Source organism: Bufo gargarizans, chromosome 6 (genome assembly GCF_014858855.1).
Source record: "Bufo gargarizans isolate SCDJY-AF-19 chromosome 6, ASM1485885v1, whole genome shotgun sequence".
Classification (NCBI taxonomy): domain Eukaryota; kingdom Metazoa; phylum Chordata; class Amphibia; order Anura; family Bufonidae; genus Bufo; species Bufo gargarizans.
In genome coordinates this window covers 350,389,716-350,414,702 of record NC_058085.1, presented here as the reverse complement: position 1 = coordinate 350,414,702, position 24,987 = coordinate 350,389,716, and the positions used below count along the sequence as shown (strand labels likewise).

Genomic DNA, 24,987 nt, shown 5'->3' with positions numbered 1-24,987 from the left:
TAAATAAATAAAACTGTTCCAAAACATTTATGAGGGTTTTCAATTTGTAAGCCCCACAAAGTGACTTCAGACCTGAACTGGTCCTTAAAAAGTGTTTCTAAACTTCTAAGCCTTCTAACGTCCTAAAAAATAAAATAAAATTACATTTCCAAAATGATGCCAACATAAAGTATGCCTATGGGTAATGTTAATTAATACATATTTTATTAGATATGACTTTCTGTTTTAGAAGCAGAGAAATAGAAATTTAGAAAATTGAGAATTTTTCAATTTTTTTTGTAAATTTGGGATTTTTTCATAAATAAAGGTGAAATATATTTTAAAGTGGAAGGATCGAATTAAAAGGCCAATTAAAGATGAATTTTAGAAATTTAAGTCCCTGTTACGTATGCAGAGCAGGGGTTTTTCATCGGAAAAATGGGTTAATGTCACCCACCAATGGAACAGACTATTTTTAAAAAATTCGGGCCCTGTCAACTATGCAGAGCAGGGAATTTATTCATGGCTAAACTGTGTTCATGTCACCCACCAATTTAACAGACGATTTTCCAAAAATCAGGTCCCTGTCACCTATGCAGAGCAGGGGTTTGTATACTTCAAAATTGGTAAACTGTCACCTGACAATGTAACAGACAATTCTTTGAAATGTAGGTCCCTGTCACCTATGCAGAGCAGGGGTTTATTCACAGCAAAAATTGTAAAATGTTACCCAAGAATGTAACAGACGAATTAGGGAAATGTATTTCTTTGTCCACTAGGTAGAGCAGGGGTATATCACAGCAAAAAATTGGTGAATTAAGTAAAGATATGGTGGCTCACTCTGTTTATAGTAATGGAGTGGGTGCTACTAGGCCTAGAATGACTCACCCAGTCATAGGTAAAAACAATGTGAAGGATATAGAAAGGCTGAGCACTCACCACCTGGGCCAGACAGAGACACAGACCATGTACTGCATGGTCTGTGTCTCTGTCTGGCCCAGGTGGTGAGTGCTCAGCCTTTCTATATCCTTCAAAAATTGATGAATGTCACCCAACTATGTAACAGAAAAATTAGTGAAATGTATTAACCTGTCTACTAGTGTCATGGAACCATGAACCAGACGTACAACAAGAGATAAGTGGAAAATAAGAAGGTTTTATTGAAGAGCAAGCCGTAAGCAAAGTCCGAACGGATGGCTAAACCGAAGCAGGGTCTTGCGGAGACAGAGGTCAGGAACCAGAAGGGTAGTCAGACGAAGCCAGGAACAGGAACCAACGGGGTAGTCAGACGAAGCCGGAATCAGGAACCAACGGGGTAGTCAGACGAAGCCGGAATCAGGAACCAACGGGGTAGTCAGACGAAGCCGGAATCAGGAACCAACGGGGTAGTCAGACGAGGCCAGGATCAGGAACCAGAAGCAGCAGCAGTCTTGGAAGCATGTGAACACAGGAGGACCAAGCAAGGAACTGAAGCCACAGACCTCCTATATATATGAGCTAGGCATCCAGCTCCTCCCAGTGGGAAGGAGGAGCCGCAGGGTGGGAGGCTACAAGAAAACCCAGAAACCAAGATGGCCGCCAGCACATGTCAAACGAAGGGAACAGCAAGGAGGTAAGACCATGACAGTACCTCCCCCTCAAGGGCCCCTCCTCCGCGGAGTAAGGAACGGTTTCTGAGGGAAGCGTGCGTGGAAGGCTCGGAGCAAGACAGGAGCATGGACATCTGCGGAGGGAACCCAGGAACGCTCCTCTGGACCATAACCACGCCAATGGACCAAAAACTGCACCCGGCCGCGGACCAGGCGTGAGTCCAGGATATTGCTCACCTCATACTCCTCACGATTGCCCACTTGGACCGGACGAGGCCGAGGAATCGAGGAAGTGAAACGATTACACACCAGTGGCTTCAACAGGGAGACATGAAACACGTTGGAGATCCGCATGCCAGGAGGAAGCGCAAGGGCATAGGCTACCGGGTTTACCCTGCGAAGCACTCGGAAGGGACCAACAAAGCGAGGCGCCAGCTTGGGAGTGGGCACTCGAAGGTTGAGGTTGCGGGTGGACAACCATACGCGGTCTCCGACCTGGTAGGAAGGAGCGGGCGCTCGTCTGCGATCAGCCTGGAGTTTCTGGCGCTGCGCAGAGACCTCAAGGGACCTCTGGATCTGTACCCAAGAAGCACGTAGGACGGAAAGGTGATCCTCCACAGCCGGAATATCCTGGGGAGAGAATACCTCCGGTAACACGGCAGGTTGGAACCCATAATTGGCCATGAAGGGAGACGTCCCAGAGGAAGAGTTCACCGCCGTGTTCCTGGCAAACTCAGCCCAAGGCAGGAGGTCAACCCAATTGTCTTGGTGATCGGAGACATAGCAACGAAGGAATTGCTCCAAGGCCTGATTGGATCGTTGTGCGGCCCCATTGGACTGAGGGTGGTAGGCCGAGGAGAAAGAGAGATGAATCCCCAACTGGGAGCAAAAGGCGCGCCAGAACCTGGACACAAACTGACTCCCCCGATCCGACACAATCTCCTTGGGCAAACCGTGCAACCGGAAGACCTCCCTGGCAAAAATCGAGGCCAACTCTTGTGCAGAGGGTAACTTCTTGAGAGGAACACAGTGGCACATTTTGGAAAACCGATCCACAATCATGAGAATGACCGTATGGCCTCGGGATGCAGGGAGGTCCACAATGAAATCCATCCCCAGGTGTGACCATGGACGCTCCCCGGTGGCTATGGGTTGCAAAAGGCCCAACGGAAGGTGCCGAGGGGACTTACTCTGGGCACAAACGGAGCATGCCGCTACATATGCGGCGATGTCGGAACGTAGAGAAGGCCACCAGAACAGACGTGAAACCGCCCAGGACAGCTGATTCTTTCCAGGGTGCCCCGCGGCCTTGGAGTTATGGTAGGTTCGCAACAACCGAGTGCGCAACTCCTCAGGCACAAAACATCTGCCGTTGGGTCTCCCAGAGGGAGCACCAGATTGAGCCGCCAAAATCTGCTCACCCAGAGGAGAAGTCAGGCTGGTGCGAATAGCGGCCAGGATCTGATTCGGGGGTATGACCGTAGTCGGAATCGACTCCTCCCCGGACAGCTCGGAGTACTGCCGTGATAAGGCATCCGCTCTGATGTTCTTGGAGCCGGGTAGGTAGGAGACCACGTAATTAAAACGTGACAAGAACAGAGCCCATCTGGCCTGACGTGGTGTCAATCTCTTGGCCTCAGAGAGGTAGGTCAGATTCTTGTGGTCCGTCAGGATGAGAACCGGAACCACCGAGCCCTCGAGCAAGTGCCTCCATTCTTTAAGGGCCTGCACGATGGCCAATAACTCCCTGTCACCAATCTGATAGTTGCACTCCGCGGAAGACAGTTTCCGGGAGTAAAACCCACAAGGAAGCAGAGGACCCTCTGGTGTTCTACGCTGAGACAGGAGGGCGCCTACTCCCGACTCAGACGCGTCCACCTCGAGGACAAAAGGCAACCCAGGGTTGGGATGCGACAGAATCGGAGCCGACACAAAGGCGGACTTTAGAGCCTCAAAAGCTCGGATGGCCTCGAGCGGCCAGACCTGAGGATTACTGCCCTTCCTGGTCAGATCCGTGAGAGGCTTGGCTAGCATGGAAAAGTCCCTGATGAACTTCCGATAATAATTGGCGAAGCCCAAAAAGCGCTGCAGGGCACGAAGCCCACTGGGCTGGGGCCACTGTAAGACAGCCGAAACCTTCTCAGGATCCATGGAGAACCCCTCAGCGGAAATGATGTAACCTAAGAAGGTTACCTGGGATCGGTGAAATTCGCATTTCTCAAGCTTACCGAACAGCTTGTTCTCTCGTAAGCGTTGCAACACTCGTCTGACATCCAGAATGTGGGCCTCCATGGATGCAGAATATACCAAGATGTCATCCAGATAGACCACCACACACTGCTGCAACAGGTCACGGAAAACATCGTTGATGAATTCCTGGAAGACTGCGGGCGCATTGCACAACCCAAAGGGCATAACCAAGGATTCATAATGACCGGTCCTGGTGTTAAACGCGGTCTTCCACTCATCGCCCGCCTTGATCCTTACCAGGTTATATGCCGCCCTCAGGTCGAGTTTGGTAAAGACCGTGGCCCCTTTGAGGCGATCGAACAGCTCGGAAATCAAGGGTATCGGGTAAGCGTTCTTGATCGTGATGCGATTGAGACCCCTGTAATCGATGCAAGGCCTCAACTCGCCGCCCTTCTTTTTCACAAAGAAAAATCCAGCCCCTGCCGGGGACGAGGATTTGCGAATGTGTCCGCGTGAAAGCGCCTCCCTCACGTACTCCTCCATGGCCTCATTCTCCGCTACCGACAGTGGATAGACTTTGCCACGAGGAGGAACGGCACCGGATTGTAACTCTATGGCACAATCGTATGGGCGGTGCGGAGGTAGGGCAACCGCGCGCACCTTATCGAATACATCCCGGTACTCTTCGTATTCAGGAGGCAACAGAGAGTCCGAGGAAGTACACAGCAACTTGACAGGCCCATGGATGCAACTAGCCCCACACTGCGGTGACCACGAGAGGATCTCGACCGATCTCCAATCGAAAGTCGGATTATGCTTCTGGAGCCAGGGGTACCCCAAGACCACCGAGTAGTGTGGAGACGAAATAACCTGGAGACAGACCGACTCTCTGTGAACGGCACCAATGGCTATCCCCACTGGAAGGGTCTCATGAGTCACGTGTGGTGGCAGAAGGGGTCTGCCGTCTATCGCCTCAAGAGCCAGTGGGGAACCTCGAGGCTGCAGAGGAATGGAATTGGCGGCAACGAACACTCTATCAATGAACAAACCACCAGCACCAGAGTCCACCAACGCCTGGGTCGTCACCGAGCCCCCGACCCAGGAGAGGACAACCGTGATCAGTGGTTTGTCAACACGGGAAACCGGGGACGAGGAGACTCCACCCAAGATCTGCCCCCGACAGGACCTCAGGTGCGAGCGTTCTCCCGGACGGTTCGGACATGCCAACTGAAAATGCCCACCGAGACCACAGTACATGCATCGGCCCTCGCGTCTCCGGAGTACCCTCTCCCCCTCAGACAGGCGAGCAAACCCCCGCTGCATGGGTTCACCCCCAGACAAGTCATCCCCAGGAGGCGTGGGAGGAGAGGGAGGCACGGGTGGGACAGCAAACGTAGGCGCCAATCTGTTAGGAGACCTCCGCAGGCTCTCCTTAAAGGAAGGTCTCTCCCTGAGTCTGGTGTCAATCAAAATCAGGAAAGAAATAAGAGACTCGAGCTCCACTGGTAGGTCCTTAGCTGCAACCTCATCCTTCAAGGCATCCGAGAGACCATGAGAGAAAGCAGCGACCAGAGCCTCATTATTCCAGCCCACCTCTGCTGCCAGGGTACGAAACTCAATGGCGTATTCAGCTACGGATCGTGAACCCTGTCTGATGGACATAAGGAGCTTCGCAGCAGAGGCAGCACGAGCCGGCACATCGAATACCTTCCGAAGAGAAGCAACAAAACCGGAAAATTCGGCAACCACCGGATTGTTGTTCTCCCATAAAGGGCTGGCCCAGGCTAAGGCCTTGTCCGAGAGCAGCGAGATCAAGAAGCCCACCCTTGATCTCTCAGTAGGAAAGGCATGTGGCAGCAACTCGAAGTAAATGCCCACCTGGTTAAGGAAACCTCGGCACTGAGTTGGCTCTCCCCCAAAGCGCTGTGGAAGGGGGGCAGAACCGGTCATACCCTGAAACACCACAGGCGCAGCAACAGGTGTCAGGGTAGACTCTGGCGCAACAACCGGAGCGGCAGTAGGAGCGGGCCCAGGAGCGACAACCGACCCATCGGCAACGGAAGCTAAATGAGCCGTGCGTTCAAGCAGGGTTTGCAACGCCACAGCGAACCGACCCAACAGGTGATCCTGCTGATCAAGTCTGGCAACCAGCGTAGGTAGCGAGGGTGGCCCTGTACCGTCAGAATTCATGGCTTGGTCCTAATGTCATGGAACCATGAACCAGACGTACAACAAGAGATAAGTGGAAAATAAGAAGGTTTTATTGAAGAGCAAGCCGTAAGCAAAGTCCGAACGGATGGCTAAACCGAAGCAGGGTCTTGCGGAGACAGAGGTCAGGAACCAGAAGGGTAGTCAGACGAAGCCAGGAACAGGAACCAACGGGGTAGTCAGACGAAGCCGGAATCAGGAACCAACGGGGTAGTCAGACGAAGCCGGAATCAGGAACCAACGGGGTAGTCAGACGAGGCCAGGATCAGGAACCAGAAGCAGCAGCAGTCTTGGAAGCATGTGAACACAGGAGGACCAAGCAAGGAACTGAAGCCACAGACCTCCTATATATATGAGCTAGGCATCCAGCTCCTCCCAGTGGGAAGGAGGAGCCGCAGGGTGGGAGGCTACAAGAAAACCCAGAAACCAAGATGGCCGCCAGCACATGTCAAACGAAGGGAACAGCAAGGAGGTAAGACCATGACAACTAGGTAGAGCAGGGGTATATCACAGCCAAAAATTAATGAATGTCACCCAACTATGTAACATAAAAAATAGTGAAATTTATGAACCTGTCCACTAGGTAAAGCAGGGGTATATCACAGCCAAAAATTAATGAATGTCACCCAACTATGTAACATAAAAAATAGTGAAATTTATGAACCTGTCCACTAGGTAAAGCAGGGGTATATCACAGCCAAAAATTGGTGAATTTCAGCCAACAATGTAACAGACAAATTAGTGAAATTTATTAACTTGTCCACTAGGTAGAGCAGGAGTATATCTCAGCCAAAAATTTGGGATATGTAACCCAACAATGTATCAGAAAAATTAGTGAAATGACCTAAAATATAATAAAATACATAAAAATTAACAAAAAATAATCTTGATGTATGAGCTGGAGGTCCATATGGAGTAGGAGGTTGGGGGGGGGGGATGTAGCAGTGTAGGTGGTTTTTGGTTTAATTATTTTTTTTTTAAATTAGGGCACACCCCAAAAGAGTGGGAAATATAAAAAATACAACAATGAGCAATTTCGCTGTAGTATAACAATGGCTGGGTAAGGCCGGAATACATGTATATTATGTACAAGGTATAGACAAGTCCTGTGGGATCCATGCCTGGTTTATTTTATTGAACGTAAGAATGTAAGCTTGTCCACATTGGCTGTGGACAGGCGGCTGCGCTTGTCTGTGATAAAGCCCCCTGCTGTGCCAAACATATGTTCAGACAATACACTGGCTGCAGGGCAGGCCAGCACCTCCAAGGCGTAAAGGGCAAGCTCAGGCCAGGTTCCAAATTTGGAGACCCAGAAGTTGAAGGGGGCAGACCCATTAGTTAGTACATGTACTGCTCCACCATGTTGCTGAAATGCTGCCTCCTGCTAAGACGCTCCATATCAGCTGGTGGTGCTGGTTGTTGAGGCGTACTGACAAAGATTTTCCACATTTCGGCCATGCTAACCCTGCCTTCTGAGGTTCTGGCGGTGCCCCAGCTTGCGTTCCTCCTCCTCTGCCTTCGCCTTGTGCTTCCACTGGGCCCCACTGTCAGATGGGAATGCCACCAGCAGCTCGTCTACCAGCGCGTGCTTGTACTCGCGCATCTTATAATCACGCTTCAGTGACGGAATTCAGGATGGAACATTGTCCTTGTAACGGGGATCCAGCAGCGTGGCCACCCAGTAATAAGCACAAGTTAGAATGTGGGCAACTCGGTGGTCGTTGCGGAGACACTGCAGCATGTAAGCGCTCATGTGTGCCAGGCTGCCAGAGGCAACGAAAAGCTGTCCTCTATGGGAGGTGTATTGTCTGTGTCCTCTGTATCCCCCTGGCCACTCCCCAGTGATGGCCATGAGCTGGTTTGGGTGACACCCTGCTGTGAACAAGGTTCTTCCTCCTCTATCTACTCCTCCTCACCCTCCACCTCGTCATCCTCCAGAACTGTGCCCTGGCTGGACAATTGTGTGCAGGAACCCACCCTCGGAGCCACTTGTGAATGACTGGCCTGAAACCCTATGAAATGATCCCTCTTCCTCCTCCTGTGCCACATCCTCTTCCATCATCGCCCTAAGCATTTTTTCAAGGAGGCATAGAAGTGGGATAGTAATGCTCAGAACGGTGTCATCGGCACTGGCCATGTTGGTGGAGTACTCGAAACAGTGCAACAAGGCAGACAGGTCTCGCATGGATGCCCAGTCATTGGTGGTGAAGTGGTGCTGTTCCGCCGAGCGACTCACCCGTGCGTGCTGCAGCTGAAACTCCACTATCGCCTTCTGCTGCTCGCACAGTCTGGCCAGCATGTGCAAGGTGGAGTTCCACCTTGTGGGCATGTCGCATATGAGGTGGTGAGCGGCAAGGCCGAAGTTACGCTGCAGCGCTGACAGGCGAGCAGCTGCAGGGTGATAACGCCGAAAGCGCGCACAGACGGCCCGAACTTTCTGCAGCAGCTCTGACATATCGGGGTAATTTTTAAGGAACCTCTGCACCACCAAATTCAGCACATGCGCCAGGACAAGGGATGTGTATCAAACCTGCTAGTCCCAAAGCTGCTACGAGATTTTGCCCATTATCGCTTACCACCAGGCCAGGCTTGAGGCTTACTGGCACCAACCACTTATCGGTCTGTTGTTCCATGCCCATCCACAGCTCCTGCGCGGTATGGGGTTTGTCCCCCAAACAGATACGTTTTAAAACTGCCTGCTGTCATTCACCCCTGGTTGTGCTGAAGTAGTGGTGAAGGTGTTACGCTGACCGGATGAGGAGGCAGTAGAGGATGAATAAGCAGAGTAGGAGGGGGAAGCAACAGGAGGCAAAGATAAGCTCCCTGCAATCCTCGGTGGTGGAAGGACATGCACCAAACTGCTATCCGCCTCAGGTCCAGCCGCCACTGCATTTAACCAGTGTGCTGTTTAACATCCCTGACCGTGCTTACTGGTCCACGTATCCTTAGTTAGGTGGACCTTGCCACAGATGGAGTTGCGCAGTCCACAACTGATTTTGTCCCCCACTTGATTGTGCAGTGAAGGGATGGCTCGTCTGGAAAAGTGGTGGCGGCTGGCCATGACGTACTGTGGGACAGCCACCACCATAAGGCTTTTAAAACTCTCTGTCTCCACCATACGGAATGACAGCATTTCAAAGGCCAGTAATTTTGAAAAGCTGCCCTTCAAGGCCAGGGATCGCAGGTGGGTAGGGGGGGTACTTTCTCTTTTGCTCCAGTGTTTGGGAGATAGAGAGTTGAACGCTTCCATGGAACATTGTTGAGATGCTTGGTAACCCAGGTGGTGGTGTTGCTGGCAGATCCTCTGTTTGCGGGGTGGCAGGTGCCACTGTCACTCCAGAGGTGGATGAAGAGGCCGAGACTGCAGCAGAAGATGAAGCAGGTTGAGCCAGAGACCTTTCTTAATGAGTTTTTTGGGTTCATTGAGAACATGGTTGTTGTTCAATAATAAAATTAATCCTCAAAAATACAACTTGCCTAATAATTCTGCACTCCCTGTAAAGGGTTAACCGGAAGTTAACCACCCCTTGTCACATGCGGTATCCATCTGCGTACAGGTACGTTCGTGACATACTCCACTGCAGCTCGTGCTTTGCACTTAGATGCCTGGTCATGCAGGTTGTGCTCAGGTTGAGAACGTTTATGCCTCGCTTCAGGCTCTGATTGTGTCTTGTCATCAGCACATTGTCTGAAGAACTGCCACGCCAGGGAACTCCTTGGAGATGGCTTTGGTGTGCTCGGTCCTTTGCTGCGGTGGGCAGTAGCAGGCGTACTGTCTAGGGGACGGCCGCTCCACTTTTGCACTCTGCTCCCTTTTCTGCTGTGCTGATGGCTCTATTCGACCACCGTCTCTTACTCCGAACTACACAGGTCACTCGCATGACCTTGATTCCATGTGGGGTCGAGGACCTCATCGTCCTCTACATCATCTTCCACCCAGTCTTCACCCCTGCACTCCTTGTCGGTCTGCACACTTTTGAAAGCCCCAGCAGTTGGCACCTGTGTGTCATCATCATCCGAGACGTGCTGCGGTGGTCCTCCCATGTACTCATCCTGAAACATAAGTGGTTGGGCATGGGTGCACTCAATCTCTTCTCTTCTGGGGCAGGGCTATGTGGATGGCCCTGGGAAACCCTGCTAGCAGATTCATCAAAAAGCATAAGAGACTGCTCCATGACTTGGGGCTCAGACAGCTTCGCTGATTTGCAATGGGGTGAGGTGAAGGGCTGATGGACATGGGCTGCAGGTGACAACTCTGATCTTGCAGCAGGAGACTGGGTGGGAGACAATGTGAAAGGACTGGAGGCACTGTCAGCCACCCAATCTACTAGTGCCTATACTTGTTCTGGCCTCACCATTCGTATAGCCGCATTCGGCGCTACCAAATAACGCTGAAGATTCTGTCGCCTACTCGCACCTGAGGAAGGTGTTTCACTTGTGCGTGTAGCTGACACAGATCGACCACGTCCTCTCCCTGCAACAGGAGCTCCACCAGCAGCACCATGACCGGGGCCACGTCCCTTATTTGACGCTCTCCTCATTCTTTGTGTTCACCCACCAAACTAACAGATGGTTTATGTCAGGCAAAAAATGTACCCGCCAATAGTCAACAATTTAGTTCACTGAGAGTAAGGCAGTGCCGGTATCATAAGTAGGAAAAATGTGTTGAGGTCACAAAACAGTGTGACAGGCACATTTTATACAATTACTTCAAGGTCACAAAAAATGTTAATTTGTCAACCAACAATGTAACTGCAGTATTGACTGGTTGTATTTCGCTGTGACAATTGCCGCAAATTTTGTATCTTGCCCAAAATGGGTGTTTTTTTAATAACAGAATATAACAGCAGTATCTAGCCGCTTGTATTTCACTATGACAAATGCAGCAAATGCCGCAAATATAGTATATTGCCCAAAATGGGTGTTTTTTTGATAACAGAATATAACAGCAGTATCTAACGCTTGTAATTCACTGTGACAAATGCAGCAAAGGCCCCAGATGTGTGGTATTGCCAAAAATGGTTGTTTTTTTAAACCCAGAATATTATTGCAGTATTTCAAGCTTGTATTTAACTGTGATAAATTCAGCAAAGGCAGCAAATGTATTATCTTGCCCAAAATGTGTCTTTTTTACTAAAATATAGCAGCAGTATCTAACGCTTGTATTTCACTGTGACAAATGCAGCAAAGGTCCCAGATGTAGGGTATTGCCAAAAATTGGTGTTTTTTTTTAAACCCAGAATATTAATGCAGTATTTCAGGCTTGTATTTCACTGTGACAAAAGCAGCAAAGGTCCCAGATGTAGTTTCTTGCCCAAAATGGGTGCTTATTAAACCAAGGATATTATTGCAGTTTTTCAATCTTGTATTTCACTGTGACAAATGCATCAAAGGCTGCAAACGTAATAATCTGGGGGTGAAGAACAGAACTGGATGGCACAACCACAATGCTATGCTTTGATCTAACTCGCTTCTCAGCGCTATATTAAAGTGTACAGCCCCCCATACTGCATGCTGTACAAGAGGCATTAGTGTACATTTTGATCAAAAGGCATAAGCCCACTCACCACGCCAAGGTCGCCTCTTTGAGTTGGACCTACTCTGACAAAAAGGCGCAGCGACAATGAGGTGACAAAGCGGCGGGACCCAGGAGTCAAACAGCACCTCTGCTGTATGACAATGCCACCCATGGCACTGGGTCCCACCAACCCACCAGCACAGTACCACAAAAACAAAGGCCACCACGCAGTACTACACCATGTAAACAGTTGTCTAACACAACATGTCCATTGCTATCAGGAGCTACAGGTCAATGACCATTTATATACCTCTGTGATTAAAACCACCTGTGCCGAATGGGAGTAGTGCTGATACCAGTAATAAAGAAGAAAGATTAAAATAATTATCTGGGGGTGAAGAACAGAACTGCAAACTTAATATCGTGCCCAAAATGGGTGTTTTTTAATATAATATAACAGCAGTATCTAACGCTTTTATTTCACTTTGACAAATGCAGCAAAGGCCGCAAATTTATTATCTTGCCCAAAATGGGTGTTTTTTTTTAATAGAATAAAACATCAGTATCTATCGCTTGTATTTCACTGTGACAAATGCAGCAAAGGCCCCAGATGTAGATTATTGCCAAAAATGTTTTTTTTTTTTTTTAAATCAGAATATTATTGCAGTATTTCAAGCTTGTATTTCACTGGCACAAATGCAGCAAAGGCCCCAGATGTAGGGTATTGCCCAAAATTGCTGTATTTTTAAGCCCAGAATATTATTGCAGTTTTTCAAGCTTGTATTTCACTGTGACAAATGCAGCAAAGGCCGCAAATTTATTATCTTGCCCAAAATGGGTGTTTATTAATAGAATATAACATCATTATCTAACGCTTTTATTTCACTTTGACAAATGCAGCAAAAGCCGCAATTTTATTATCTTGCCCAAAATGAATTTTTTTTTATAACAGAATATAACAGCAGTATCTAACGCTTGCATTTCACTTTGACAATTGCCGCAAAGGCCGCAAATTTATTATCTTGCCCAAAATGGGTGTTTGTTTTATAACAGAATATAACAGCAGTATCTAACGCTTGTATTTCACTGTGACAAATGCAGCAAAGGACCCAGATGTAGGGTATTCCCCAAAATTTGTGTTTTTTTTAAACCCAGAATATTATTGCAATATTTCAAGCTTGTATTTCACCTTGACAAATGCAGCAAAGGCCCCAGATGTAGGTTCTTGTCAAAAATTGTTGTTTTTTTAAACCCAGAATATTATTGCAGTTTTTCAAGCTTGTGTTTCACAGTGACAAATGCAGCACAGGCCCCAGATGTAGGGTATTGCCAAAAATGGGTGTTTTTTTAAACCCAGAATAAAACCGCAGTATTTCAAGCTTGTATTTCACTGTGACAAATGCAGCAAAGGCCGCAGATGTATGGTTTTGCCAAAATTGGATGTTTTTTTTAAACCCAGAATATTATTGCAGTATTTCAAGCTTGTATTTCACTGTGACAAATGCCGCAAAGGCCCCAGATGTACGGTATTGCAAAAAATGGGTGTTTTTTTAAACCTAGAATATTATTGCAATATTTCAAGCTTGTATTTCATATTGACAGAAGCAGCAAATGCCCCAGATGTAGTTTCTTGCCCAAAAAGGTTGTTTTTTTAAATCCAGAATATTATTGCAGTTTTTCAAGCTTGTGTTTCACTGTGACAAATGCAGCAAAAGGCCCCAGATTTAGGGTATTGCCAAAAATGGGTGTTTTTTTAAAACCCAGAATATAATTGCAGTATTTCATGCTTGTATTTCACTGTGACAAATCCAGCACAGGCCCCAGATGTAGGGTATTGCCAAAAACGGGTGTTTTTTTTTTTTAGCTCAGAATATTATTGCAGTATTTTAAGCTTGTATTTCACTGTGACAAATGCAGCAAAGGCCCCAGATGTAGGGTCTTACAAAAAATGAGTGATTTTAATTAAACCCAGAATATAATTGCAGTATTTCAAGCTTGTACTTGACTGTCACAAATGCACATATGCTGTGTTGGTGCACTGAACTTGCATAAAATTTCAGCCAACTATCACCTAACTAACAGACAGATAAAAGTTATTTTTCTGTGTCACTGGGCTCAGGGCAGGGTAAAAAAAATTGTGCACTGCACCCAGAAAACAAAATCGCTGTAGATCGCTGAGTTAACAAGCACTTCTGATAATAGATTCTTTCCTATTCTCTCCCTCACTGCAGCAGCATCCTATCCCTACACTAATAAGAGCAGAGTGTCGTGCAGCGCTACGTGACTCCAGCTTATATATAGGCTGGGTCACATGCTGCACTGGCCAATCACAGCCATGCCATTAGTAGGCATGGCTGTGATGGCTTCTAAGGGCACACAAGTTAAACGCTTGTTGATTGGCTACTCTGCAGCCTTTTAAAAAGCGTCAACACCGAACCCGAACTTTTACTGAAAAGTTCTGGTTCAGGTCCAAAAATCCTAAAGTTTAGTTCGCGCAACCCTAATCAGAACTTGTTGTTAACTCTGCGATCTATAGCATTTTTTTTTGTGTGGGTGCAATGCAACATTTTTGTACCCTGCCCTGAGCCCAGTGACACAGAAAAATAAGTTTTATCAGTCTGTTAGTTAGGTGGGTGTCGGTGGCCATTTTGTGCAAGTTCAATGCACCAGCACTGCATATGTGCCAGGGACAATAATTTATTCCTGTTCTTTTAGTTCAGTGGGCAACATATACCCATTTTTTAAGTGCATCTGCACTGCATATGTGAACTTAATAATGGCCATCCGCCTGTGCTTTCCATCGTGGTTACGATATAGCTCGTAAGCTATTTTTCGCAGGTTCTGCTGCTTCTCCAAGCGGCACATGGTGTCGTATTTTATCTGTAACATTCACTGCAGGATAAAAATGCAACCATATAATCCCAAATTTTTAAAATAAAAGTATTAGAAATGAATGTCATCATCTCAACACAACAAAAAATATTTGAGTGTTTGAAAGTAAAATTTATAAAATCAGATTATATTAAAATTGTATGTGTGTGGGGTATTGACCATCTGAGGAGAGGTGTACCTGTCTAGTGAGGTGACGGTACAGTATGGGGTGTACAGTGGGTCCGCTTCCCCGTGGTGCACTCTGGGTAACGCTAAATGAACCAACAAATAATGGCGGTCAAACATTACTTCTCCTGACCAACCGGACGCATATAAGAATCCAAAGACTGTGTGTGTGTGGGGGGGAGGGATATACACTATGGGGTATGCGGTGTGGGGTATACAGTCATGTGAAAAAATTAGGACACCCTTTGAAAGCATGTGGTTTTTTGTAACATTTTTAATAAAAGGTTATTTCATCTCCGTTTCAACAATACAGAGAGATTAAAGTAATCCAACTAAACAAAGAAAACTGAAGAAAAGTCTTTTCAAGATCTTCTGTAAATGTCATTCTACAAAAATGCCTATTCTAACTGAGGAAAAAGATAGGACACCCTCACATGTATTCCCTCTTAAATTGGCTCAGATCTCACACAGGTATATCACACCAGGTGCACATAATTAGTAGATCGTTACTCTGCATGTTGAATGAGGCTTGCCCTATTTAAACCTCAGACATTTAGTTTGGTGTGCTCCTGACTGTTGAAGTGAGAGTGAGCACCATGGTGAGAGCAAAAGAGCTGTCAGAGGACTTCAGAAAAAAGATTGTAGCAGCCTATGAGTCTGGGAAGGGATTTAAAAAGATCTCAAAAGATTTTGAAATCAGCCATTCCACTGTCCGGAAGATAGTCTACAAGTGGAGGGCTTTCAAAACAACTGCCAACATGCCCAGGACTGGTCGCCCCAGCAAGTTCACCCCAAGAGCAGACCGCAAGATGCTAAAAGAGGTCTCCAAAAACCCTAAAGTGTCATCTCGAGAACTACAGCAGGCTCTGGCTACTGTTGATGTAGAAGTACATGCCTCTACAATCAGAAAGAGACTGTACAAGTTTAACTTGCATGGGAGGTGTGCAAGGAGGAAACCTTTGCTTTCCAAGAGAAACATCGAGGCCAGACTGACATTTGCCAGAGATAAAGTTGACAAAGACCAGGACTTCTGGAATAATGTTCTTTGGACAGATGAGTCCAAAATTGAATTATTTGGACACAACAGCAGAGGACATGTTTGGCGTAAACCAAACACAGCATTCCAAGAAAAGAACCTCATACCAACTGTGAAGCATGGAGGTGGAAGTGTCATGGTTTGGGGCTGCTTTGCTGCAGCAGGACCTGGTCAGCTCACCATCATAGAATCCACGATGAATTCTACTGTGTATCAGAAGGTGCTTGAAGAACATGTGAGACCATCAGTTAGAAAATTAAAGCTGAAGCGGAACTGGACCATGCAACATGACAATGACCCAAAACATACTAGTAAATCAACCAAAGATTGGCTGAAAAAGAAGAAATGGAGAGTCCTGGAATGGCCAAGTCAAAGTCCAGATTTGAATCCCATTGAGATGCTGTGGGGTGACTTGAAAAGGGCTGTACGTGCAAGAAACCCCTCAAACATCTCACAGCTGAAAAAGTTCTGCATTGAGGAGTGGGGTAAAATTTCCTCAGACCGATGTCGAAGACTGGTAGATGGCTACAAGAACCGTCTCACTGCAGTTATTTCAGCCAAAGGAGGTAACACTCGCTATTAGGGGCAAGGGTGTCCTATCTTTTTCCTCAGTTACAATAGGCATTTTTGTAGAATGACATTTACAGAAGATCTTGAAAAGACTTTTCTTCAGTTTTCTTTGTTTAGTCGGATTACTTTAATCTCTCTGTATTGTTGAAACGGAGATGAAATAACCTTTTATTAAAAATGTTACAAAAAACCACATGCTTTCAAAGGGTGTCCTAATTTTTTCACATGACTGTATAGTGTGGGGTATGCACTGTGAGACAGTAAAATGCCTGTGCAATGTGCATATGAGAGATATTTCTCTGCTATCCATACATACATGTTACCAGACATAGTGGTAGGATGTCATAACAATACTTAGTGCACCTATCATTAACCCCCTCACGTCCAATGACATAGCTGTACGTCATCCCCCCTGCGCATTGTCCCAGGGTGCCTGCTGCGGTGATCGGAACTACACATGACGTACCGGTAACGAGGGAGCAGGGTGCAAAAGCGGAGCAGTCGTCTCCTAGACAGTACGCCTGCTACTGCCCACCGCAGCAAGGGACCGAGCACACCAAAGCCATCTCAGAGGAGTACCCTGGCATGGCAGTTTTTTAGACAATGTGCTGACGACAATACACGAGTAGTTTGCACGCTGTGCAATCAGAGCCTGGAGCGAGGCATAAACGTTCTCAACCTGAGCACAACCTGCAAAGCACGAGCTGCAGTGAAGTATGTCACGAACGTACCTGTACGCAGACGGATACCGCATGTGACAAGGGGTGGTTAACTTCCGGTTAACCCTTTATAGATACAATTCGGTATACTGCCATCACGTGTTTTAACGGCACACGAACCGACTACCGGTCACTCACCCTCACGCAGGGAATGAAGCAGCTCCCTCTTCCTGACCGATCGCAATCATTCAGCCAAGCAACAATCAAAATGACCTTTCTCGCACAAAATGGTAACGTTACTCTCTTCAGAGACAGGATTAGTTAATTCCTTTGCTTAAAACACAGAAGACTTAGCAAATTAGATTTTTCAATCTTTTAATAAAAGGTGAAAGGAAAAACAGTGCATATATACATTTACAGAAAAATTACTATTCTAGATAATAATAATTCAACGTAATAGTAATTCATTGGTACGAATGTGTAGGCAGTGTCGAGGAGGTGTCAGCAAGATTCATGACCCAGCTAAGGTCAGCCCAGAATGTCCTTATTCTGGCTGAGCCCACAGTTCTGTGGAACCACTAAATACAGCTATGACATTCATGTATAAATGACCCTTATGATTTTACGAGTCTAACAAGACCAAACTTTACTCTGCTGGGGCATGTGGTTATCCAGGATGGCTTAAAGCTGGCTTTTCAGACTTTCAAGGGCACAAGTACATACTGTTAATATCTCAATGATCGCACTGGTCCACGGAGGTTGAATACGGCCTTAGCCAGTGCAGAATATGCCTACGACAAGAGATATGAAAAATGACTATGTTTGAGTTCCTCCATAGGTCGCTTTCCCATCTCTCTGGTCGCCTGCTGGGACTGTAGTCAGAATGTCTGGCTAATGTTATCCCAGGATCCAGTATTTTACGCGGAGGCAGGGGTGTTTTTGAAGCTCCCATCCTTATCTTTATGACGGGGGAAGTGTCATTTTTAATTACTAGGATTCAGCTCCAAGCAAGAGAATATTTATCTTTTAAAGCAGAATAAAGGGGGCCTCTAGGCCTGTGTGTGTATATTTAATAAGGGACTCTACTTGGGGTACCCTCATCACAGAGTAGACACCTCAAAAACCAAGAAAGGTCTCTGGCTCCTCCTGCTTCCTCTTCTGCTGCAGTCTCGGCCTCTTCAACCCCTTCTGGAGTGACAGTGGCACCTGCCACCATGCAAACCAAGCATCTCCACAATGTCCCATGGAAGCATTCAGCTGTCTATCTCCCAAACACTGGAGTGAAAGAGGAAGTACCCCCCTACCCACCAGCGATCCCTGGCCCTTAATGCCAGCATTTCAAAATTACTGGCCTTTGAAATGCTGTCATTCCGTCTGGTGGACACAGACAGCTTTAAGAATCTGATGGCGGTGGCTGTCCCACAGTACGTTGTGCCCAGCCGCCACTACTTTTCCAGGTGAGCCATCCCTTCCCTTCACAACCAAGTGGTGGAAAAAAAATCAGGTGTGCAATGCACAACGCCATCTGTGGCAAGGTCCACCTAACTACAGAAACGTGGACCAGTAAGCACAGTCAGGGACGTTATATCTCCATAACAGCACACTGGGAAAATGCAGTGGCAGCTGGGCCTGAGGCGGATAGCAGTTTGGTGCATGTCCTTCCACAACCGAGGATTGCAGGACATTTCTTTTTGCCTCCTGTTGCTTCCTTCTCCACTTCCTCAACCTCTACCGCCTCCTCATCTGGTCAGCGCAACACCTTCACCACCAACTTCAGCACAGCCAGGGGTAAACGACAGCAGGCAGTTTTTAAAATGATCTGTTTGGGGGACAAGCCCCACACTGCGCAGGAGCTGTGGATGGGCATGGAACAACAGACTGATGAGTGGTTGGTGCCAGTGAGCCTCAAGCCCGGCCTGGTGGTGTGCGATAATGGGCAAAATCTCGTAGCAGCTCTGGGCCTAGCTGGTTTGACGCACATCCCTTGCCTGGTGCATGTGCTGAATTTAATTTAATAACTTGTCCCACATTTACGCCCGATCACATTTCAGCCATTGACCTCCCTTGGATGTGGTATCCTTATCTCAGGCTCTCTCTCCGGCAGGGGACCCTGATTCCGCATAAAAGAACATTGAAAGTTGATAGGTAAGATATCCAATTGGATCGTAGACGTCACAGGGACGTGCAATCAGGCAGAAGTTATCTAGAGTCAACAAAGCGGCAGCAGGGCCTCTCCTGTCTAGCGTTTCCTAATCCAAAATACTGCTGTGACATTCCCTGTAATTTTGTATTACTCATTTCAATAACAGGGCATCTTAAGAGTCCTGTATTGTTATTTATCTTCACTACCTCCCCGAGTCGGGAGTGAGTAATTGTTGAGCGCCCCCTCCTTTACTTGGATGCTTCTGCTTCAATAACTTGTCCCACATTTCCGCCCGATCATATTTCAGCCATTGACCTCCCTTGGGTGTGGTATCCCCTTCTCACACTCCCTCTCTAGCATGGAACCCTAATTCTCCGTTACCCGTGATCACCATGGTAGGCGCATAAAAGAACATCGAACGTTGATAGGGAAGATATCCAATTGGATTGTGGACGTCATGGGGACGTGCGAAATGGTTGAGCAGTATGTGTGCACACCCCTACACGTACTGACTGATGGGTCTGCCCCCTTTAACTTCTGGGTCTCCAAATTGGGCACATGGCCTGAGCTTGCCCTTTAAGCCTTGGAGGTGCTGGCCTGCCCTGCAGCCAGTGTATTGTCTGAACGTTTGTTTAGCACGGCAGGAGGGGGTAATCACAGACAAGCGCAGCCGCCTGTCCACAGCCAATGTGGACAAGCTCAAGTTCATTAAAATTAACCAGGCAGGGATCCCACAGGACTTGTCTGTACCTTGTGCAGAATTGACATGTACACCGGCCTCACCCAGTCATTGTTGTACTCTAGAGCACTTTCTCTTTGTTTTATTTTTTTATATTTCCCAATGTTTTGGGGTCTACCCAAATTTAAACAACAAATAAAAATAAAAAACAAAAACCAGTGTTGGCTAACTCCTCCTCCACCACCGCTTCCACCTACAATGCCACATCCACCGCCTCCTCAACCTCCTACTCCATATGGACCTCCTCCTCTTAGAGCAAGATTATTATTTTTTATTTTTACGTATTTTGTTATTTTAAGTCTCTTCCCTATCTATATTTGTTTGCAGAGCACTTGCCATGCTCTTAACCACATTTTGCTGCATTTTGCAGCCCTCTAGCCCTTTCTATTACTTTTTTACTCAAATATATGACGAATATTCGCCCAAATATTTGCAAAATATTGCGAATTTTAATATTGTCCCTGCTGCTAATCACTGATAAATTCTATTCATATAAAGGCATCCTTGAGATTTCACTTCTGTCCAAATCCTGTTAGTTTTTCTCTTACAGTGTACTCACATGGGAGATGATATCTAATCTGCAGTAATTTTGGCAAAATAGAAGCTTGACTGAATATGGTCATACTGTATGAATGTACGCTTGCTGCTTTTTTCTGCAACAAGGCAGATTTCAGTAGAAATTGGCAATACCGCAAAACCAAGACACAAGCTAAGTGCATGAGACACATCTAGTGCACAATGCAATTCTGTGTTTGGACACAGGTTGTCATGTCAGAAGGAGTGGCACATAGTTTAGCATCAGGCATGGGCAAGTAATAATGGTTCAATGTGTAGCTATCTCTAGTTCCCTTATATACCAGAAGAAAAGTGGTCTCTTGATCCCTGTTTGCCACTCTAGAAAGGAGTACACGAGTTAGAGAGGTGGTCTTCCATGTATCTGGGGCTTAGAAATGATAGACAGTTATAGGAGTTGACTGGCCATAGGCCTTACAGGGAAATTACCCTGTGTGCCGATGCTCAAGGGGCCACTTCTTATGGTCGCCTGCCGGGTACATAGTGATCTAATGCTCCAAGCATTAATTAATGCTAGGATCATCAGGTACTTATGCAACTGGCCAACGGTAGCAGGTGCCCTCCTGAACTCAACTATATCACCATCCTCAGTTGATACAAGTATCCTGTCCTCTCATGGACTGTTACCTTGACCTACAATATGATGGAGAGAGCCAGATTCATGCATAGTCTTCTCCTCTTTGGAGTGATTATTGGAAGTGGAAGGTCACCTTCCCACCCCATGCTTCCAATAAGTGGGTGGACTTGAAGTGGAAACGGTAGCTTTAAGACATTTATGTCATATACTTTTGATATTTTATACATTTCTTAGGGTGGGTTCACATAACGTTTTTCCCATCCGTTTAAGGTGTACCAAAAACATATACGTTAAACAGATGCCTCAGACAGTGGCATCCATTAACCATAGAGTTCCTTTCTTTTTACTGAACTGTGCAGGATAGAAGAACGTGGTGTGCTGCGTTTTTGTAGCCTTTTTTGTAAGAAATATGTCAAATAGAGGCATAAAACATGATGTGAACCTACCCTTTGGGCTCGTTCACATGACCGTGTGAAGCCCGTGCTGTGGACCGCACACTCCATAGTGCTTTGGTAGTGTTCCGTTCTGTTCTTCCATTCTGCATCTCCGGATTTGCGGACCCATTGAAATGAATGTGTCCGCATCCGTGATGCGGAATGGCCACGGAACGGTGCCCATGTGTTGTGGATCCGCAAATGCCTATGGCCTAAAAGGTTAATAAACAAACCCTATAAAGGTATCATACTTAGTTGCCTGCAGAACATTATATACAGTGTTCTGCATCTGAATGTGAATTGGGATGATATGCTTTCCTATGGTGCTATAGATCTATTCCTTTTTTGATGGAAATTTTTTTTTTTTTTTATCACAGGCCGTATTAAGGTACAATATCCCTCCTCCAAAAGTTGAGGCCATCTTCTCTTTAAGTGTAAAATCATCTTCAAGAAGAGAATGTCTGGGGGATCCTGTGTCGAAATTTGAAATTCTTATAACCACCTCGTGAGTTTTCTTGTGTTTTTTTTTTTTTTTTTTTTTTTTATTCTTCTACTCTTATATACCATGTATGGTAATGTTTAATCATGACCAATTAATTTATCTATCAAAATCTATAAAACAGTTACACCTAAATACTAAATATTCTCAATGCTGTCAATTTTCTTCTCATATTAACCAAAATGGGTATAAATGTATGAATGTACATGTCATGTCTGGATTTCTATTCTTACAGTTATACCGGTACTCGGGAGAAATCGAACATGGCCGTTATTGAAGTCAAGATGTTGTCTGGCTACATTCCGGTGAAGAGCACAGTAAAGAAAGTAAGTGACAGAATTAAGCACCTCTTTATACAGAACCCAATGATTACACCAGAGGTAAGGAACCACAAGCACTCCAGTGACTGTGAAACTACAACTTCCACCATACACACATGAAGTCAATGGACCATGCAGGAAGCTGCAGTTTCACAATGGCTGGTCACTGAACCTGCACTGTAGTGTAGACTGCACTTGGGAGTCTCCTCATTGTGAATATCTTTAGAAAAATATGGGCATAATTATGGAGATGCAGAAGCAGCAGTCTTTCCCAGGCCTGGTTGCCTGAATGTCCCAAAAAGACACCTGGAAGAAACGAGTATTATAAATGGTACATGGCTGGAGGAGATTCATGACCGTCAAATTACAAGAGCATTGGCTTACACCTCTTGTGAGATTTTAAGAAAAGAAGGAAAATACTTTACATTCTGTAATAATCTGGGAATCATAATATGGTACAAACCTAAAGGCCACCATTTAGGGTCTACAGAAATCAGACTGAATTTAATCCAATAAAACAATCGGTTTCTTAAAATAAAAAATTGCTGCTAAACTAAGGTCCTCCTGTGCAGAAATAATGCTGAACCCATATCAAATATTAATAGATTGCATTATTAAAATGTGTTCCTTCCACTGCAAAACCATTTGTAATACCATCTTTTCTTCACAGCTGGAGCAGGACAAGTTAGTAAAGAGAAGTGAAATCCAGACTGATGTGGTGACTTTGTACTTGGACCAGGTCCGTATTATCATCACTGCATTTTAACTCTGATGTTGCTAGTTTGTTAAAGGCTTGTAAAAGATTATTTTTATAACTTTTATAACTTAAATGCACAAGTATTTTTGCAATAACGTTTTATTTAAAAAAAACTACATTGTTTGATATCTGCAGCCTCTGTAGCAGCTTCACATTCTGCAGGCTGTAGAGAGCTTGTCTTGAGCTTGATCTCCATCTCTACCCTCTCCTCACCTTAGCAATCTTCTACGCTAATCAATCAAATATATGAATAGGAAAACACCATAAACCGTTTAGAATTATTAAATGGATATCCTGTCACGTATAAATCAAAAGAGATTAATCATATAAAGAAAGTGACTTTCTAAAATTACCTTTATTATACTAGAAAGGGTATAGGTATATATATACCACACAAAATGTGCAAAGAGACATGCAAATGCTTGAATTCCTTACATGAAAGTAAAAACCCCTAAGAAGACATCCATAGTTACAGGATAGACAAGGAGAATCGAGGAAAACAAAATGTCTATAGAAAGGCAGGGGTAGATAAATCTCACCCTAATTGCCCTACAGACTTCTTAGGCCAGGGTGACCCCCTGATGGTGGAGGTTCCCTGTCCCCAAACTTAGTACTATCCAGTCCCTGTTAAGACCCTAAAAAGGGGATGATAATTCAATGATGGGTGCCAATGGTCACCCCCAAAAAAAGGGTTACCACTAAAACACCCCAAATGAAGAAAGGAGACCCTGACTCGTTTCACCTAGAACTTTTTAGGCTCATCAGGGGGTGATCTCAAAACAGGTCATAAAGATATAAATATAATACTTAGCTCAAGGCTGGATATAAATGGTTTTGCCGACCACCAAAGATATGGCTGTCCTACTGTAGGTACATATAGAGTATATATATATTCAAATAAGTAAAAAAAAAAGGCATCATCTAGGGAAAATATACATTCACAGAGAGCTCGGATACATCCAATCAGAAAGAAAAACCTACTCACATGTGGACAGATGATACAGTCCCAAAACCAAATTGCTTGAGCCATAGTATACCTGTCCGCAGTCGCGCTATTTATTCTAACCGGTGCGCTTGCCCAGAGCCTACTTCCGGACGCCAGTGATCTACTTCCGGCATTTGGAACGCACTTTGAAGCGCACCGCCTTACTTCCTAGGTAACTTCCGGTGAAATGGAACACAACGTGAACCGTACGTTGTTACTGTGCGTCAAACCCAGAGACCGGAAGTTCTTATACATCACTTCCGGTTTTACGATGGAACGCATACTGGAACACAAATTGCGTTGAAAGACGCCATGGATAACATAACAATGGTATATACATTATTCATACATAGTCTTATTAACAATGTATTAATCATAAATGAAAGAGACGTCCATATTTTAATATTAGCAACTGAAATTGGCCAGGAACATAGAGGGACATACACTAACAGATGTCTCCCATGATTATAATGGATAATCACCAAAAGATGTCATACACTTGGGTCACCCCCTCGATATCAACAATGAAGGAGAAAAGACACCAAATAGTTAAGATATAGCAAACTAATATTTGGTTGCCAATTACCAAATGCTTTACGCATCTATATTGCCAGTAAAAAGGCCAGATACGAATGCAGATAAGAATGTATATTAAATTAACCAGGGATTCAAATAATACACGTGAAAGTTAGTGTTTCATTGAGACCAAGGGGGGACCGGGACTGAAATCAACAAATGTGTTTGGCACTATTAAATGATAAGAATAGCTATAGAAAAATGTCCTCAGATCCAACCAACCTGCTTCTTGCAGACCTGAACACAATCCTGGTCGAGGGATTACAACAGGGAATCATCAATAAAACTGAATTTGACTACTTACTTCCAAAAGCCCCTCAAACTGCAACCTTTTATTGTTTACCTAAGATACATAAAGGGGTACACCCTCTTAAGGGTCTTCCAATTGTATCCGGCATAGATTCCCTGATACATCATAGTGGAATCTATCTTGATAAGGTCCTTCAAGATTTTGTCTGGACCTTACCATCTTTTACTAGAGATACAATGGATTTTCTTTGCAAAATAGAAACCCTTACTATTAACCCCAATAGTATCTTAGCCAGTATAGATGTGGAATCACTTTACACGTCTATCCC

At 45.6% G+C, this 24,987-nt stretch overlaps 1 protein-coding gene across 1 annotated transcript in view; it reads left to right on the top strand.

Annotated features, from left to right (window-relative positions):
• The window catches only part of LOC122942209 (alpha-2-macroglobulin-like protein 1), a 288,592-nt gene that overhangs the window by 239,822 nt on the left and 23,783 nt on the right, over window positions 1–24,987 (top strand). Inside the window, exons 31-33 of the mRNA XM_044299708.1 lie at window positions 21,650–21,777; window positions 22,007–22,097; window positions 22,762–22,830. Coding sequence (XP_044155643.1) covers window positions 21,650–21,777; window positions 22,007–22,097; window positions 22,762–22,830 — 288 coding nt within the window. The remainder of the gene's footprint in view (window positions 1–21,649; window positions 21,778–22,006; window positions 22,098–22,761; window positions 22,831–24,987) is intronic.